We start from the raw sequence: 16283 nt of genomic DNA on the forward strand, positions 1-16283 counted from the left end.
ATACTCTACCACTGAGCTACACCCCCAGTCCTCCAGTCTCTGTTTCTTATAATTTTAAAATGTCATTAAAAGTCATGCGTGGTAGCACACACTTGTAATCTCAGTACTTGGGAGGCTGAGACAGGAAGATCGCAGTTTGTGCAGCCTCAGCTACACAGTGAGGCCCTGATTCAAAACAAAGAATAAAACATAGGGCTGGGGGTGCAGGTTGGATGTAGAAGGCCCCTGGGTTCCATCCCCAATGACGGAAAAAAATCATTACAAGCTACATATAGGGGCATACTACGTCTGAGATACACCCACAGCCCTATTTTATTTTTATTTTGAAACAGGGCCTCACTAAATTGCTGGTCACGAATGTGCGAGCCTCCTGTCTCAGCTAACCAAATACTGGGATTAAAAGTGTGCACCATCATGCTCAGCTATGCCTTACTTTAAAAACAAATCGGAAGCCGGGCATGGTGGCATACGCTTGTAATCCCCGTGCTTGGGAGGCTGAGACAGGAGGATCGCATGGGTTCGAAGCCAGCCTCGGCTACTGAGTGAGGCTCTCAGCAACTTAGTGACACCCTGTTTCCAAATAAAATATAAAAAAGGTCTGGGAGTATAGCCCAGAGGTAGAAAGCCTCTGGGTTCCACCCCCAGTACCACCAAAAGCAAAAAAACAAAAAACAAAAAACAAAATTGGATGACGGGCGTGGTGGGGCACACCTGTAATCCCTTTGTTTGAGAGGCCTCTGAGACAGGAGGATCGCACAGGTTCAAAGCCAGCCTCAGCTACTTAGTGAGGCTCTCAGCTTAGTGAGACCCTGTTTCCAAATAAAGTATAAAATAGGTCTGGGAGTATAGCCCAGAAGTAGAAAGCCCCTGGGTTCCACTCTCAGTACCACACAAAAAAAAAAAAAAATATATATATATATATATATACACACACACACATATATATACATATATATATATATATTGTTTAGAGTATTTGGATTTACAAATAACTGTTGTAAGCATAACCCATGGTTTAAGTGAAAATAGAGAAAAATGTATTTTTAAAAATCCCCAATAGTCAAGTGTGGTGGTGCATGCTCATAATACCAGCATTCCAGAGGCTGAGATAGCCTCAGCTACTTATAGTGAGGCCCTCTGCAGCTTAGTAAAACCCTGTTTCAAAATAAAGAATAAAAAGTTGGTCTGGGAGCCAGGCATGGTGGCGCAAGCTTGTAATCCCAGCGCTTGGGAGGCTGAGACAGGAGGATCGCACGGGTTCGAAGCCAGCCTCAGCTACTTAGTGAGGCTCTCAGCAACTTAGTGAGACCCTGTTTCCAAATAAAGTATAAAATAGTATAGCCAGGAGGTAGAAAAGCCCCTGCCCCCCCCACCCAGTATCACACACACACAAAAGGGCAGGGGGTATAGCTTGGGAGTTGAAAGCCCCTAGGTTCCACCCCCAGACCCACAAAACAAACAAGCAAACCCCAAATTCTCATCACTCAGTGAAGTAGTCACAATGTGCACTTTACTTTTTTTTTTTTTTTTGGTACTGAGTACTGGGGATGAAACCCAGAGGCATTCTGGCATTCTACCTCCAAGCTGTACCCCTGCCTTATTTTTATTCTTCATTTTGAAATAGAGTCTCACTGAGTTGCAGAGAGCCTCACTAAGTAGCTGAGGCTGTCCGCAAACTGTGATCCTCCTGTTTCAGCCTCCCGAATGCTGGGATTACAGCAAGCGTGCGCCACCACGCCCGGCTTCACTAGGTTTTCGATCAGTTTTTTTCTTCTTCTTTTTTGCAGTACTGGGGATTGAACACAGTAGCACTCTTTCACTAAGCTACGCTCCCGTGTGTGTGTGTGTGTGTGTGTGTGTGTGTGTGTGTGTGTGTGTGTGTGTTTTACTGGGGTTTGAATTCAGGGCATTCTACCTCCAAGCTAGAGGTAGAATATTTTTTAATATTTATTTATTTATTGTGTGGTACTGGGGGTGGAATTCAGGGGCTTTTCTACCTCCAGGCTATACTCCCAGACCTATTTTATACTTTACTTGCAAACAGGGTCTCCTAAATTGCTGAGAGCCTCACTAAGTAGCTGAGGCTGGCTCCTATCTCATCCTCCCAAGCACTGGGATTACAAGTGTGCGTCACCATGCCCGGTATATTTTTTATTTTTTATCTTGAAACAGAAGTCTCACTAAGTTGCAGAGGGCCTCATAAGGAGCTGAGGTTGTCTGCGAACTGTGATCCTCCTGTCTCAGCTTCCCAAGTACTGGGGTTACAAGCATGTGCGCATGGCTCAAAGAAAGAACCCAAGAGGCATTCTACCTCCGAGCTCCTCCCCAGCCCAATTTTTTTTTCCCTCTAATTTGAAACAGGGTTTTACTAAGTTGAGGAGAGCCTCACTAAGTAGCGGAGGCTGGCTGTGATCCTGAGTCCTCCTGTCTCAGCCTCCCCGAGTACTGGGATTACAAATGTGTGCCACCATGCCCGGCTTAATTTAAAAATTTTTTGGAACAAGATCTCACCAAGTCGCTGAGGGCCTTGCTTAGTTGCTGACGCTGATCTCAAACCTGTCATCTTGTTTCAGTCTCCCAAGTACTGGGATTACAGGCTTGTGATATCACACCAGGCCTTTTTATTTATTTTGTGATATGGCTGGCTTCCAACCTAAGATCTTCTTGTCTTAGCCTCCTAAATACTGGGATTACAAGTATGTGCTACCAAGCCCAGTTGGAAACCCATCTCTTAATGGCTCCTTTACCAGTCCTCTCCCCTCAACAGTCCCTCCTGCATTTTGGGTCCTGTTTTGGTCAGTTGTTCATCCCTTCAGCTCATTCTTGTTTTTTTCTTTTTTCTTGGTTTTTTTTTTTTTTTTGTACTCTTCATAACAGATTGCGCTATATCCCCATCCCTATTTTATTTTTTTGTTTTGAAACAGGATCTTGATAGGTTGCTGAGAGTCTCACTACGTTGTTGAGGCTGTCCTCGAACCTGTGATCTTCCTGTCTCAGCCTCTCAAGTACTGGGATTTACAGGCATATGCCTGGCTCATCATGCAATTTCAAACTTATGTATCTTCACATAGGATGGTCCCTTTGCCTGGGATATCCTTCCCTCTCCTCAACCAGACAAAACTCAATTGGTCCTTCAAATTCAGTTCCTGGGCTGTCTCCTTTAAGGAGACACCCCCCCACCCTCCACTGTGGTACTGGGGATGGAATCCACGGGCATTCTACCTCTGAGCTACATTCCAAGCCCTATTTTTTTTTTATTCTTTATTTTGAAACAGGGTCTCCCTGGGTTGCAAAGGGCCTCACTAAATAGCTGAGGCTGTCTGCAAACCCATGGTACCCCTGTCTCAGCCTCCCAAATGCTGGGATTACAAGCATGTGCCACCTGGTTATAAGATTTCCTGATCTGGTTTCTCTGCTCCTCCAGACCTGTTCTATGGACCCCTTTCACAGAAATCTTATCAGACTACACTGGAACTGGCAGCTGCCTTTCTTCATTGGTGAACACCTAAAAGGGTAGGTGATGTAGCTGCCTTCCTGGTTCCTGGAGCGCACAGTATGCATCTGATAAACACTGGCGGAGGGTCTGCACTTGTGCAGTGTACTCACGTGAGTTCCAAATCTACTTGTCCAGGACTAGACTCTTGTCTGGGAACAAACCAGGTTGTTCCCAGGGCCTTTAAAAGATATCTCCACTGCCCGGCGTGGTGGCGCACGCCTGTAATCCCCGCGCCTGGGAGGCTGAGACAGGAGGATCGCACAGGTTTGAAGCCAGCCTCAGCTACTGAGTGAGGCTCTCAGCAACTTAGTGAGACCCTGTTTCCGAATAAAATATAAAAAAAGGTCTGGGAGTATAGCCTGGAAGTAGAAAGCCTCTGGGTTCCACCCCCAGTACCACCAAAAAAAAAAAAGAAAAAAAGAAAGAAAAAAAGGAAAACACGATCTTGCTAAGTTGCTAAAAGTTGCTGAGGCTGGCTTCAAACCTGTGATCCTCCTGTCTCAGCCTGCCAGGTACTGGGATTATATGTGTGTGCCACAGTGCCCAGCTCTTTGCTTTTTTTTGTGAATGGAACCCAGGGGCATTCAACCTCCAAGCTAGACCCCCTGCCCAAGTTTTTATTCTTAATTTGAAACCGGGTCTCACTGAGTTGCAGAGGACCTCACTAAGTAGCTGAGGCTGTCCGCGAACCGCAATCCTCCGGTCTCAGCCTCCCGAGTGCCCCTGCCCTATTACTTTTATTCTTTTTATTTTGAAACAGGGTCTCACTAAGTTGCGGATGGCCCAAGTAGCTGAGGCTGTCCGCGAACTGCAATCCTCCTGTCTCAGCCTCCTGAATGCTGGGATTAAAAGTGTATGCCACCACGCCTGGCTTCTCTTTTATTTTTATTTTTTCTTGTGGTATCCTGGGGCATTTTGCCTTTGCCTCTGAGCTACACCCCAAACCATTTATTTATTTATTTATTTATTTATTTATTTATTTATTTATTTATTTATTTGCGGGTCTGGGAATGGAATCCATAGGCATTTGATCTCTGAGCTTTACCCCCTGCCCTATTTTTTATTCTTTATTTTGAAACAGAGTCTCACTGAGTTGCAGAGGGCCTCCCTAAGTAGTTGAGGCTGTCCACGAACTGTGATCCTCTGGTCTCAGCCTCCCAAATACTGGGATTACAAGTGTGCGCCACCACGCCCAGCTTGCTTGCTTGCTTTATTTATTTATTTATTTATTTATTTATTTATTTTGTGGGTCTGGGATGAAATCCAGGGGCATTTGACCTCTGAGCTACATCCCCTGCCCTGTTTTTTATTCTTTGTTTTTTTTTTAAACAGGGTCTCACTAAGTTGTGGAGGGCCTCACTAAGTAGCTGAGGCTGTCCACGAACTGCAATCCTCCCGTTCTCAGCCTCCTGAATGCTAGGATTACAAGCGTGCACCACCACGCACAGCCTTTATTTTTTAGTTTGAAACAAGGTCTCACTAAATTGTGGAGGGCAGGCTAGCCGCAAATCTGTCATCCTCCTGTCTCAGTCTTCCAAATGGTTACACGCGTGTGCCACCATGACCAGCTTCCCCTTGCTATTTCTTTTTCATAATACTGGGATGGAACCCAGGGGCATTCTACCTCTGAGCTACACCTCCAGCCCTATTTTTTTTTTAATTATTTTGAAACCCAGGGTCTCACTGAGTTGCAAAGGGCCTCACTAAGTAGCTGAGGCTGTCTATGAATTACAATCCTCCTGTCTCAGCCTTCAAATGCTGGATTACAAGTGTGCACCACCACACCCAGCTTCCCATAAGCTTCTCAGCCTGAACCACCCCATGGAGGGTCCAGGAACAGTGCCTAGTTGATTCCAGATGTAGCCATTTTCCTCTTCCTAAGGCAAGATGAAAGCTAATATTACCTCTTGCACCTCCTGTGTGATCTCAAACTGTGTGAAGAGCTAGACTTCTGCTCTAGCTAGGAGTGTACTATATACTTTGTAAAGATGGATTGATTTTAGCTTCTTCCCCAGGTAGAAATATCCAAAAATCTTTCTCCAACTAAACTTGCCTCTTTCCCTAACTCTACCCACCTAGCCTGCACTCAGAACCAGGGCCCTGCCTGGCCAACCCAGCTCCATGTCAGCAGGTGTGCAGAGCCCAAGCTCCCCTCCTACGGGCAGAAGAACACAGAAAGCAGGCATGCAGAGAATAAGGGCAAGAGAAAGGGGTGAGAAGAATGGAATGGGCATGTATGTACATTTCAACTGTGGACACAAGGTCCTGGGTAACGGCCCAATTTCAAGTTTTGTTGGAGATCTGAAGGTTTTGATGATTTCTTGGTTTGAAATTCTTTATGGTGTAAGTTGGTAAGGCTTCAAGATAGCATGAACTCCTATACAACGTGCCAGCCAGAGGACCCTTTCTGCCAAAGCATCCATGTGCACCATGGGCCCTATTGGTAGGTAGCCCTGGGTTCCTCTTCATCAGCCAAGCAGCCACTTCCAGCCCCTGGTCCCTCTTCTGGTCCAGGTCCCATATATAGGAGTCTACCCTCAAAGTTTAAGACTCACTCAGTGGTATTTCACCAGGGTTCTAGAAGTATTTTACAGATAAAGTCCAAAAGGATATTCAGGTTCCCAGCCCTGAACCCTGACTGAATCACCCAGGAAAGACTCTGCTTTTATTTGACTAAAAGGGGTGGCATTAAAAAAAAAAAAAGAAAAAGAAAAAGAAAAAGGAAAGATGAAGCAGATGGCCTAAACCCAGACATTCCAGCCCTGAGGATGAGGTTCATGTGTGGAAACCAGGTTTAGGGTCAGCTCTGGAAACGACGATTGAGACGGCTTCCCAGCACCTTCCCCATCCAGCCAGGGTCAGGAAGACACCTCTCCTTTGTTCTCTCCCAGGCCAGTGGAACCTGCTGTTCTCAGCGCAGAGGCTTTTATTTAGAGAAGAACAGCTGGGACAGCAGCTTCCAGGGAAAGGGAAAACAAGGTGCCTAGAATCCCCAGAGTAACCACTGGGGGACAGAGGCCTGTCCCTGGGCAAAGTGCTCGAGAGATACCCACCTTGACACCTCCATCCGACTTCTTGTTCAATAGGCTTTTGGCAGCTGTGAAAACAAAGAGGAAAGTCACATCTTCTGCATCTTTCCCTCACCCCAACCTGAAATCTGACAGCTGGATCTGCAAGAGACTGCTGTGTCTGCAAGGGGGCCAGGAGTCCCCAAGACCCCTAAAAGAGGCCCTTCCTAGCAGCCCCTCTGCTGGAAGGGCATCTTGAGTGGTGTTATGGCTTCAGGCGGCACCCAGGACATCTGTGCCATGGAAGAGGGCTCAGCAGAAATGAATACCCTGCACTTAGGAGTAGAAACCATGTTCAATACTGGAGCTGCTGGGGCCCCGGGAGTTCTGCCTTCAACAGCTTCCACCAGCCTGGAAGCAGAGCGCCAGGGTGAAAGGACTCCATCCTTAGATACCACCAAGGTTCTCCAGATGGCCACACTGGAAGGATGCAAGACATCTCCAGGAGATCTCAAGAAACAGTGTCACAGTTCACAAAGGAGACCAGACGTGAGGGCGGACATACAGACACTGACACAGAAACCAGGACCACCTACAGGAGGGTTTTGCCAGGGGGTTGAAGCCTTCACTGGGCAGGACCTCAGCAGGTTTAGTGGGTCCTCACTGCCATCCTTTCCTCTCTGGACTAGAGCAGGGAGGACTGAATAGAATAACGAGCTGTCAAAGAGATTCCAGCCAGGCATGGAGTAATGCTCAAAGTGGATGAGCTCCACACCAGGCCAGAGACACTAGCAGACCACCCGGGCCACAGGAAGGCAGCAGACAGTGGGCAGGCGAGTCCTGGGGGCACAGAGAGATGGACTCAGGCCAACTTCCTCATCTACCTAGACTGCCCTGGGTTTGTTTCTTGACTCCAACCACTTATTAGGCTGTTGTGACCTTTAGTGAATTACTTAGCTTCTTTGAGCTTCAATTCCTTTATTATAACATAGATAAAACAGGAGGTCACAGGCTACTGGTGGAAATCTAGTGGGACCATCCTAAAATGCACTTAGTAAGGTGCCGGGTACACAGTAAGTACTCACCCATCACCGCCACTGTTGCCACTACCTTTCTGCTCTTCAGGGAGCCATTCCTACCTAAGTGGTGGCCCATCTTTCTCCAGTAAGAATAGGGGTCCTCTCATCTCTATGATGGATTTGAAAATTATTATTTTTTAAATGGCTTTACTAGTAACTCTGACCACCTACTATCTATAGGCTTCACATGAACCAGCCAGTTCTCAACGCGGGCTACCCACTAGAATCACTTGGGGAGCTTTAAAAAATGTTTCTTCTTTTGCCATCTCCTAAGGATACTGATTTTGTCTGGGTTGGAGCCCTGGCATTAGGATTGTTTATGAGCTCCCAGATAATTGTCTTATACAGGCAGAGTTGAGAGCTTTTGCCATACAGAACCTTAAACATTACTATATTATCTGCTATCCCTATTAGATATGAAGAAACTAAGGCTGGGAGAGCTGACATGATTTGCTCAGGACGCAACAGGACTGGAATCCAAACCCAGGAATGGCTGACTTGAAGCTTCTGTGCTCTACAGCCTTTCAGACCTGGAGGCCTGCAAAAGTCATACTTCACAATTTTGAGGTGTGTGACTTCCTCCCGAGGGCTCTTACACAGTGCTGCAGAAGTCTAACCCTACCACTGGGCAGCTCTGGGCTATGCCCATGGCTGCCTGGGGGAAAGGCTCCTAATGCCCAGCTCCATATCCCCAGGCTATTGCCTCCTGAGAGTTGGCCAGCGCCCAGCATGCACGGCTGGTTAGGGGTCTGTAACACCAATGCGCTCGCAGATGCCAAGTTAGGCGGTCCATCTGGCATGCCCATCTCAGCCCGCAAGCATGGGACTCGTCTCCCTGGTGAGTGGGCCTGGCATGCTGGCCCTCCTGGTGGGGTGGCAGGGAGCCGAGGCAGGCGGTCAGGGAGGACTCATGCCACGTACCTTGCCCGGCCAGGCCGGCGGCGCTCGCGGCAGGCGAGGCGGGGGCGGAGCTCTGCCTGCCAACTGAGGGGATACAATCTCTCAGTGCACAGAGCTGCCGCAAAGCCACAGGGGCCAGTCAGCAGCAAGCATGTCCCAGATGAGGCGTGGGCACTGCTGGCTGCCCACACACAGCAGGGCCCAGGTGGCATGGCCAAGCCAGCCGAGCTGGGGAGCAGAGGTGCCAGGAGGCAGGCCAATGAGATAGGTGCAGCCAGCCCTACAGCAGTCTGGGGGCCTGGGAGGACCAGGCTGGGGCAGGGCAAAGGGAAGGCCACACTGCTACCTTGTGTACATGGCTTCTGTGCTCTTCCCGGGATCACCTCAGCTGAGGGTCCACAGGTAAAAGCCTGACTTGGTGAGAAGCAGGTGTGCTTTCTGAAGTAAACCAGCCCTTGCTAAAGGCTGTGAGGGTACCAAGCCTCACCTTCAGACCTTCCCTCCCTAGGAACAACTGCAACCATTATCTGAGATTCTGGATCAGAGCAGCCTGTGGCTTCTAGGCAGCTAGGTTTACAGATGGGCCCCAGCTCCTCGGAGACACAAGTCCTTCTCTCTCTCTTAATGGAAGCAGCCAAGAGAAGCAGCTTTCTCAGCCTGCATTTCACAATATGCTGAGCATGAAGATGCCCAAATAATGAGCCCACAGAAAGAAAACAAAGGCTGCCAAAGCAGTACACTCTGGGAGCCCGGATTTCACCATTAGCAAAGCTATTAGAGTGTGGGCTAAGCTACACCCCCTAACTTTGGGTCAAGGAAACAGCCTAGCTCATGCTCAAAGAAACAGGTGCCTTTCCTACCTTGTTTATTATTACTTTTATTTATTAAAAACTGTTTTGCAGTATTGGGTATTGAACCCAGGGGTGCTCTATCATGGAACTACACTGCCAGCCCTTTTTATTATTTGTTATGAGACAGGGTCTTAATAAGGTTCCTGGGCTGGTGGGGGGTACTTCCCAAATACTCCAAGTATTGAGATTACAGGCAGCAGTAACTTTCTTTCTTTGAGCTACACCCCTAGCCCTATTTTATTTTTTTATTTTTTGAAACAAGGTTTCACTAGGTTGCTGATTCTTGCTAAATTGCTGAGGCTGATTTTGAACCAGTGATCTTCCTGTCTCAGCCTCTCAAGTACTGAGATTACAAGCATGTGCCGCCATGCCCAGCTCCTCTTTTCTTATTAAATGTTTTGGTGGTATGTGGTACTAGGAATTGAATTCAGGGGCATTCTCCCTCCGAGCCACACCCCCAGTCCTTTTTTATTGTATTTATTTATTTATTTTATTTTATTTTTCTCAGTACTGGGGATGGAACCCAGGGGTATTCTCCCTCCGAGCCACACCCTCAGCCCTATTTCTTTATTCCTTCCTTCCTTCCTTCCTTCCTTCCTTCCTTCCTTCCCTTTCCTTTCCTTTTCTTCTTTTTTGTGGTACTGGGGGTGGAACTCAGGAGCTTTTCTACCTCTGGGCTACACCCCCAGACTTTTTTAATACTTTATTTGGAAAGAGGGTCTCACTAAGTTCTGAGAGCCTCACTAAGTAGCTGAGGCTGGCTTTGAACCTGTGTGATCCTCCTGAATCAGCCTCCCAATTGCTGGGATTACAAGCATGCGCCACCACATCTGGCTTATTCTTTATTTTGAAACAGGGTTTCACTGAGTTGCAAAGGGCCTCACTAAGTAGTAGCTGAGGCTGTCCCCGAACCAGAACCACGATCCTCCTATCTCAGCCTCCCAAATGCTAGGATTACAAGCGTGCGCCACCACGCCCAGCTATTTTACTTACTTTCTTTGAAGTTTTTTGGCAGAACTGGGGATTGAACCTAGGGGCATTCTACCTCCAAACTACACCCCCAGTCCTATTTTTTATTCTTTATTTTGAGACAGGGTCTCATTAAGTTGCAGAAGGCCTCACTAAGTAGCTAAGGATGGCTTTGAACCTGTGATCCTCCTGTCTCAGCCTTTCAAGTACTGGGATTCCTAGCATGCCCATCATGCCTGGCTTATTTTTTGTCTTGCAACAAAGTCTTGTTAGGTTATTGAAAATCTCACTATGTTGTTCAGGCTGAACTCGAACCTGCAATCCTCCTGTCTCAGGCTCCTAAGTACTAAGATTACAGGTATGTGCCACTATGCCTGGCTATGACTTTCCTTTGAGCTACACCCCAGCCCTATTTTTTATTCTTTATTTTGAAACAGGGTCTCACTAAGTTGCAGAGGGCCTCACTAAGTAGCTGAAGCTGTCCATGAACTGCAATCCTCCCGTCTCAGCCTCCCAAATGCTGGAATTAGAAGCATGCACCACCATGCCTGGCTTCTGACTTTCCTTCTTTATGACATCTGTAGACAGCTTTTTCTGCAGAAGCTTCCAGAGACAGGAAGATACTTCTGTCCTCATCTGTGAAGAGGCTATCCTGGAATGCTTGTAACAAACTTTTTTTTTTTTTTTAGTCTCCTCTGATCCAGGGCAAAGGCTAGGTGAGCTCTGGGCAACATGGGCAGGAGGCTCTTTGGGGATGAACTGAAGTATTTTGTCCTAACAGAGAGACTCACTTTCTGAAACTACGACACTGATTTCCTGCTGTATGTGAAGGGAGGGGTTTGATGTGGAGGCTTGAGGCTGCAAAGGACTGGCCAGGTAATGGGACGCTGCCTTGACTGCTGCTCCTCTCCTCAGAGCGCAGAGGCCAGATCACCCCTCAAGGTGCAGCACAGGAATGCTCTCGAGCATCCTCTAGAGAAGCTCTTAACCCCAGAAGGTAGCAGCTGCTGGTCATTAGAGGAAAGCAGCACAGTGTGGGCCTTAGTTCCATCTTGTGGAGGCAGCCAACTGTGTGCTCCTGTTACCATCTGTGAGGGTGACTCTGGATCACAGTCTTCCCCTCTGGATGGCCATGACATGGGATGAGCCCCCTGGGTGTCCTGATGCCCGGAGTCCTGTGGCCCTGCTTTCCTGCCTCCCAGTCAAAGCCAACAGGTTACCTGGACCCAGCAAGACCAAGCCCACTGGGACTCCAGCACAAAGGAGCAATCCCTGCCCAGAGCGACCACCCACCACGACCAGTGGCTCACACTACACACAAGCCCACGTGGCAGTGCGGGAGGAAAGCGAGGGAGGGAGTCTTGTTAGGATGAGAAGAGGGTCCTGAGCCAAAACAGCGAGGCTGAGGGTTAGAAGGAAGAAGATCAGGGGCAATAGCAAGCTGGGGAAAGACCTTTCTGCTTTGGTTAAGCCCTGACATTAATTTTTTCCTCACAGAAAAGCCACTGTGCTCCCGACTGAGGTCAAACAATGATGGAGATGAGGACCAGAGCGGGGCAAAGGGGAGAAGAGTGTCTTGCATCTTAGAAAGAAATGCCAAGTGTGACTTTTACAAATTGCTGATCTCAACTCTCGATTTCTCATATAAATCCAATAAGCAAGTTCTTTCCCCCAACCTATTGATTTCTATGTTTTCACTTTTACAGCTAGTACCACAGAGAATATTTTAAGCCTGGGTCCCCATAAAAAGTTTAGTCATCTCTACTTGGACAAGAGAGATCATCCTAGTTGTAGGCAACTAAGAAGACTTTTTATATCTATCTTATTTCTCTTTTTCCTCTAGCACATTTTCCAATAGTCTAAACTAGCTAAATTTTTAAAAATTATTTAGTTATTTATTTAGCTACTTACTTATTGTGGTGCTGGGGACTGAACCCAGGAACATTCTACCCCTGAACTACACCCCCAGCCCTATTTTATTTTGACTGAGTCTCGCTAAGTCACCTTACAATTCGTCTATCTCAGCCTCCCAAAGTACTGAGTTTACCACATGGGTATGGTAGTTAGAGGAAATTGCCCCTAATGGGCTTCCACACCCAACTAGGTTGGCTAAGAATTCAAAGTAGAGAGTCTTAAGAGAATTAAGAATGCACAAGGATAACTATGCAGGGCTATTTCTTGGGAGGCTCTAAGGAATAGAATTGATAAATCTGAGCCCAAGCCAAGGCTCCTCCCTCATCCAAGAACCCTGGTAAAAGGACACAGCAGCAGCAGCAGCAGCTCCTCAGAACAGGATCCTCATCTACCCTGCTCGAGGTGTTGCCTGAGATACTTGTGCTGCTGGGCATGGCCACAGTCCAGGCCCAACCCACTCACCTCGGCAGAATTAAAGTGCACAGCTGGGAACACATACCTGAAAAGTTCCTGGAGACAAGCATGGTTGTGAGGATGGCGCCCTGAGGAAAGAGGAATGCCAGGTGAGTTCAACGGGACTCCACAAAGGGTAGCCCGGCCTCGGGCAAAACAGCTCCAGGTACAAGAGGACACCTGCAACATACAACCTGCATAGCTCAGCTGCAGCCACTAGATGAGCTTCCTTCTGTGATGGAGGAGGAGCTGTAGTGATTGCAGGAGGCTAGTGGTTGCAAAGCCAGACTCACCTTCAGTTTTCTTCGGGCATTGAACTTGCGCAAGCACTCCACTGTCTCTTGGCGATGCATCATGGAAGCTACTGTGGATCGTTGCTGGAAACCAAACAGATAAGCCCATGAACCACCCAGTCTGGACCCTCCATCTTCCACCTTAGTCCTGGTACCAATTGCTGTGCCAGGACAGGGTTGTGCCCTCGGCCACCCCAGAGATGCTCTGAAAATCAAATGAGGTCATGGACATGAAAATGTTTTGAGTACAAAGATGACCCCAAGCTCAAGGTTATATAAAGACAACCTGGATATGAAAGCACTATTGCTAAACGATGCTACAGGAGGCACTGAGAAGAGCATTCTGATCTTCCTTGGGCAGAGGAGGCTGAGAATGGGAGTGTGTGTTCTATGTGCTGTGCTCCTTTTCAGTTCCTCTTTCAGCAGCTATTCACTGAGTACCTGCTGTGGCTAAGATTCAGAGCAGTGAGAGAACAGATTCCTAGCCTCTACAGAGAATGTTCACTCCTTCTAAGAGCTCCTCTCGACACAAGGTTCAGAATGAAGCTGTGACTCGAGAAGCTAAGGATCTTTACCTTGAAGCACCGTTCTTTTCATCATTTCGGATGAAAATTTTTCTTCAGTGTGTTTACTAGTAACTTCCTTGCCTCCTTGAACAGACTCTACCAGACATGGTCTGCATTTCCTTGATGACTCAGGATCATCTAAGTATCAATTTTCTTTCTTTTTTATTTATTTTATTTATATTTTTTTGGTGGTACTGGGGCTCCTGGAAACCCTTCTACCTCCCGGCTACACTCCCAGACCTATTTTATATTTTTATTTGGAAACAGGGTCTCTTAAGCCAGCAAGGCTGGCTTTGAACCTGCATGACCCTCATGTCTCCGCCTCCCAAGTGCGGGGATTACATGTGTGCGCCACCACGCCCGGCTCTTTCTTTTTTTTTAACTGCGGTACTAGGGATGGAACCCAGGAGCATTCTACCTTTGAGCTACACTCCCAGCCCTAATTTTTATTCTTTATTTTGAAACAGGGTCTCACTAAGTTGCAGAGGGCCTAAGTAGCTGAGGCTGGCTGAGAACCGCAATCCTGTCTCAGCCTCCCAAGTACTGGGATTACAAGCGTGCGCCACCATGCCAGGCTTTAAGTATCAATTATTTCTTACTGTCATAATATGAAAATGTCCTCAGCTACAGAGATATCAGGATTATGGAGGCTGGGGCCCACAAAAATGAACGCGAGGACACACTACTTCTCTGATCTTGAGTGCCCATTTTAAGTTGCTCCCTTGTTGCTGCCTTAGCCAGCCTGCTAGAAAACTAAATGCTAAGACCGCGGCCTGGTACCCACGGTCCTTGCCTTCCCCTCCGGCCCACTCTCTTCCGGGCTTCCCAAAGCAACTCTCCCCTTCTCCTCTACCTTCTCCAAGCGTCTCACTCCATCTTGCCTTCCTCACTGTTAACTTCTCCACGAAGATAAGAGAGGTCACGCTGCTTCTGCTTCGGCCCCACCCATGACCTCAGCCACCACACAGCATCGTTCCTCAGGCCGGGGCTGGGGCGCCCAATCTGAGCGCAGCAGACCCTCCCTTTGCTCTCCAAGCCTCTGCTTCCTCAATCAGACACCATTTTCAATCCCTTCCTCTGGACTAGGCTGTTCTCTGTAGTCTATACATTGTATATTCGAACTGCTCCTTAAATAAAATCTTGAAGTAAAAAATAAATGGGACTAAAAGACATTACAGTCAATAAAAAAAAAAAAAACAGACAAAGAAAGACAGGTATTGTATGTTCTCTCTCAAATGTGGAAGTAAAAAAAAAAAAAAAAAGTTAGGCCCTGAATATAGACTAGTGACTACTGGAAGCTGGGACAGGTAGACGGAGGAGTTAAAGGGAGGCTGGATTTGGACAGCGTGTACTGTGTGCATGAACTGAATTATCCCAGGAAGCTCCATTACTATTTAATATGTATACTTAATACATGCTAATAAAAAATAAGATACAGAAAAACAGTGTCTCCCTGATGCCTCCTCCTCTGTGGAGTATCATTTCTTGCCCCTATTCTTTGGCGGTGCTGAGCATGCGACACAAGTGCTGTACCGCTGGGCCACGTTCCCGGCCCTCTTTCCCCACCACTGCCTCGCTTCCCACTCTCCTCCTTGGTCACACTTTCTCTGCCGGCCCTGAAACAGGCTTTGTCTGTCTCACTCCACTGTCTCTGGAATGATGAACAACAGCCTCTCGTGCATCAGAGTCCGTGAGTTCTTTTCCATCTTCGTCGGGGACTCTCTGGCAGCACCTGACCACTGACGCTCCCTTCCTGGCCCCTACTTCTTACTTTGCACCTCTGCTCTCCTGCTCTTTGCTAACTGCGGAGGTCCCCATCCCAGTCCCTTTGCTGCCTCCCCCTCCTTAAATGCTGGTGTGCGGCTCACCTAAGGACCTGATCAGCACAGGGACAATCCCATTTCTCTCTTTCTTTCTTTACTGGGGATTGAACCCAAAGCTATACCCCGGGCCCTGTTTTATTCTTTTGTTTTGAAACAAGGTCTCACTAAGTTGCTGAGGCTGGCCTCTAACCTGTGATCTTCCTATCTCAACCTCCCAATTACGGTACCGGGCCAATCCTATTTTTACAGCTTCAACATCACCTATACACAAATGACTACAATCTGCATTTCCACTTTTTTACCTCTTTTCTAATCTCTGAAGTTATATTTCTTACTTTCTAAAGCTGTGAATCAAATCCAAGATCTTATACATACTAGACACATGTTCTACCACTGAGCCAGATCCCGGCCCAGTCAGCCTTATTTCTAACTGCCCACTAAGTGTGTGCCAAACAAAATCATCATATTTTCTCACAAACCAGCTCCTCTTCTGGGACACTGAATGGTACAACCCCCCTCTCAATGACTAACTCAAAATATGACAGTCCTCATAGATCCCTCTCTCCTTCACTCCCTAAATCCAACTGGTCACTAAATCCTTTAAAAGCCTTCTCTGTTCCCAGTGTCTCTTGATTAGTCTGCTCACCACACTGCACTTCTCCAGCTCTGCCCTCAGCAAGAACCCCACCTGGTCTTGTCTAAACTGTTGAGGACAGCTTCCTGAGCCCTCCACCTCCAGCTTTCCTCATCAATTTCACTTTTTAAACAGTTTCCAAAGCGATCTTTCTTAAAATGCAAGTTTCATACTTGCATTAAAACCCTTAAATGGCTCTCTATAGTTTTAGAATGAAACTCCAATTCCTTAGACAGAAGCTTGCATGTAATGGAATCTTTTGGCCTCATTCCTACGGTCATGGCCTCATCCACAACC

General features: G+C 47.4%; 1 protein-coding gene across 32 annotated transcripts in view; it reads right to left on the reverse strand.

Annotated features, from left to right (window-relative positions):
- Positions 1-16283, reverse strand: part of CAMK2G (calcium/calmodulin dependent protein kinase II gamma) — a gene marked incomplete at both ends in the record, with an annotated part of 78712 nt that overhangs the window by 21558 nt on the left and 40871 nt on the right. For 20 of the 32 annotated variants that reach the window (XM_080695035.1, XM_080695036.1, XM_080695053.1 and 17 more), the window contains 3 exons: positions 6550-6593; positions 12717-12759; positions 12964-13047. In XM_080695035.1, the coding sequence (XP_080551161.1) occupies positions 6550-6593; positions 12717-12759; positions 12964-13047 (171 nt within the window). Of the gene's footprint in view, positions 1-6549; positions 6594-8504; positions 8568-12714; positions 12760-12963; positions 13048-16283 lie in introns of all 32 variants that reach the window. The other 12 variants (XM_080695037.1, XM_080695054.1, XM_080695028.1 and 9 more) reach the window with 3 other exon arrangements.

Source organism: Muscardinus avellanarius, assembly GCF_963383645.1.
Source record: "Muscardinus avellanarius genome assembly, chromosome: 4".
Lineage (NCBI taxonomy): Eukaryota > Metazoa > Chordata > Mammalia > Rodentia > Gliridae > Muscardinus > Muscardinus avellanarius.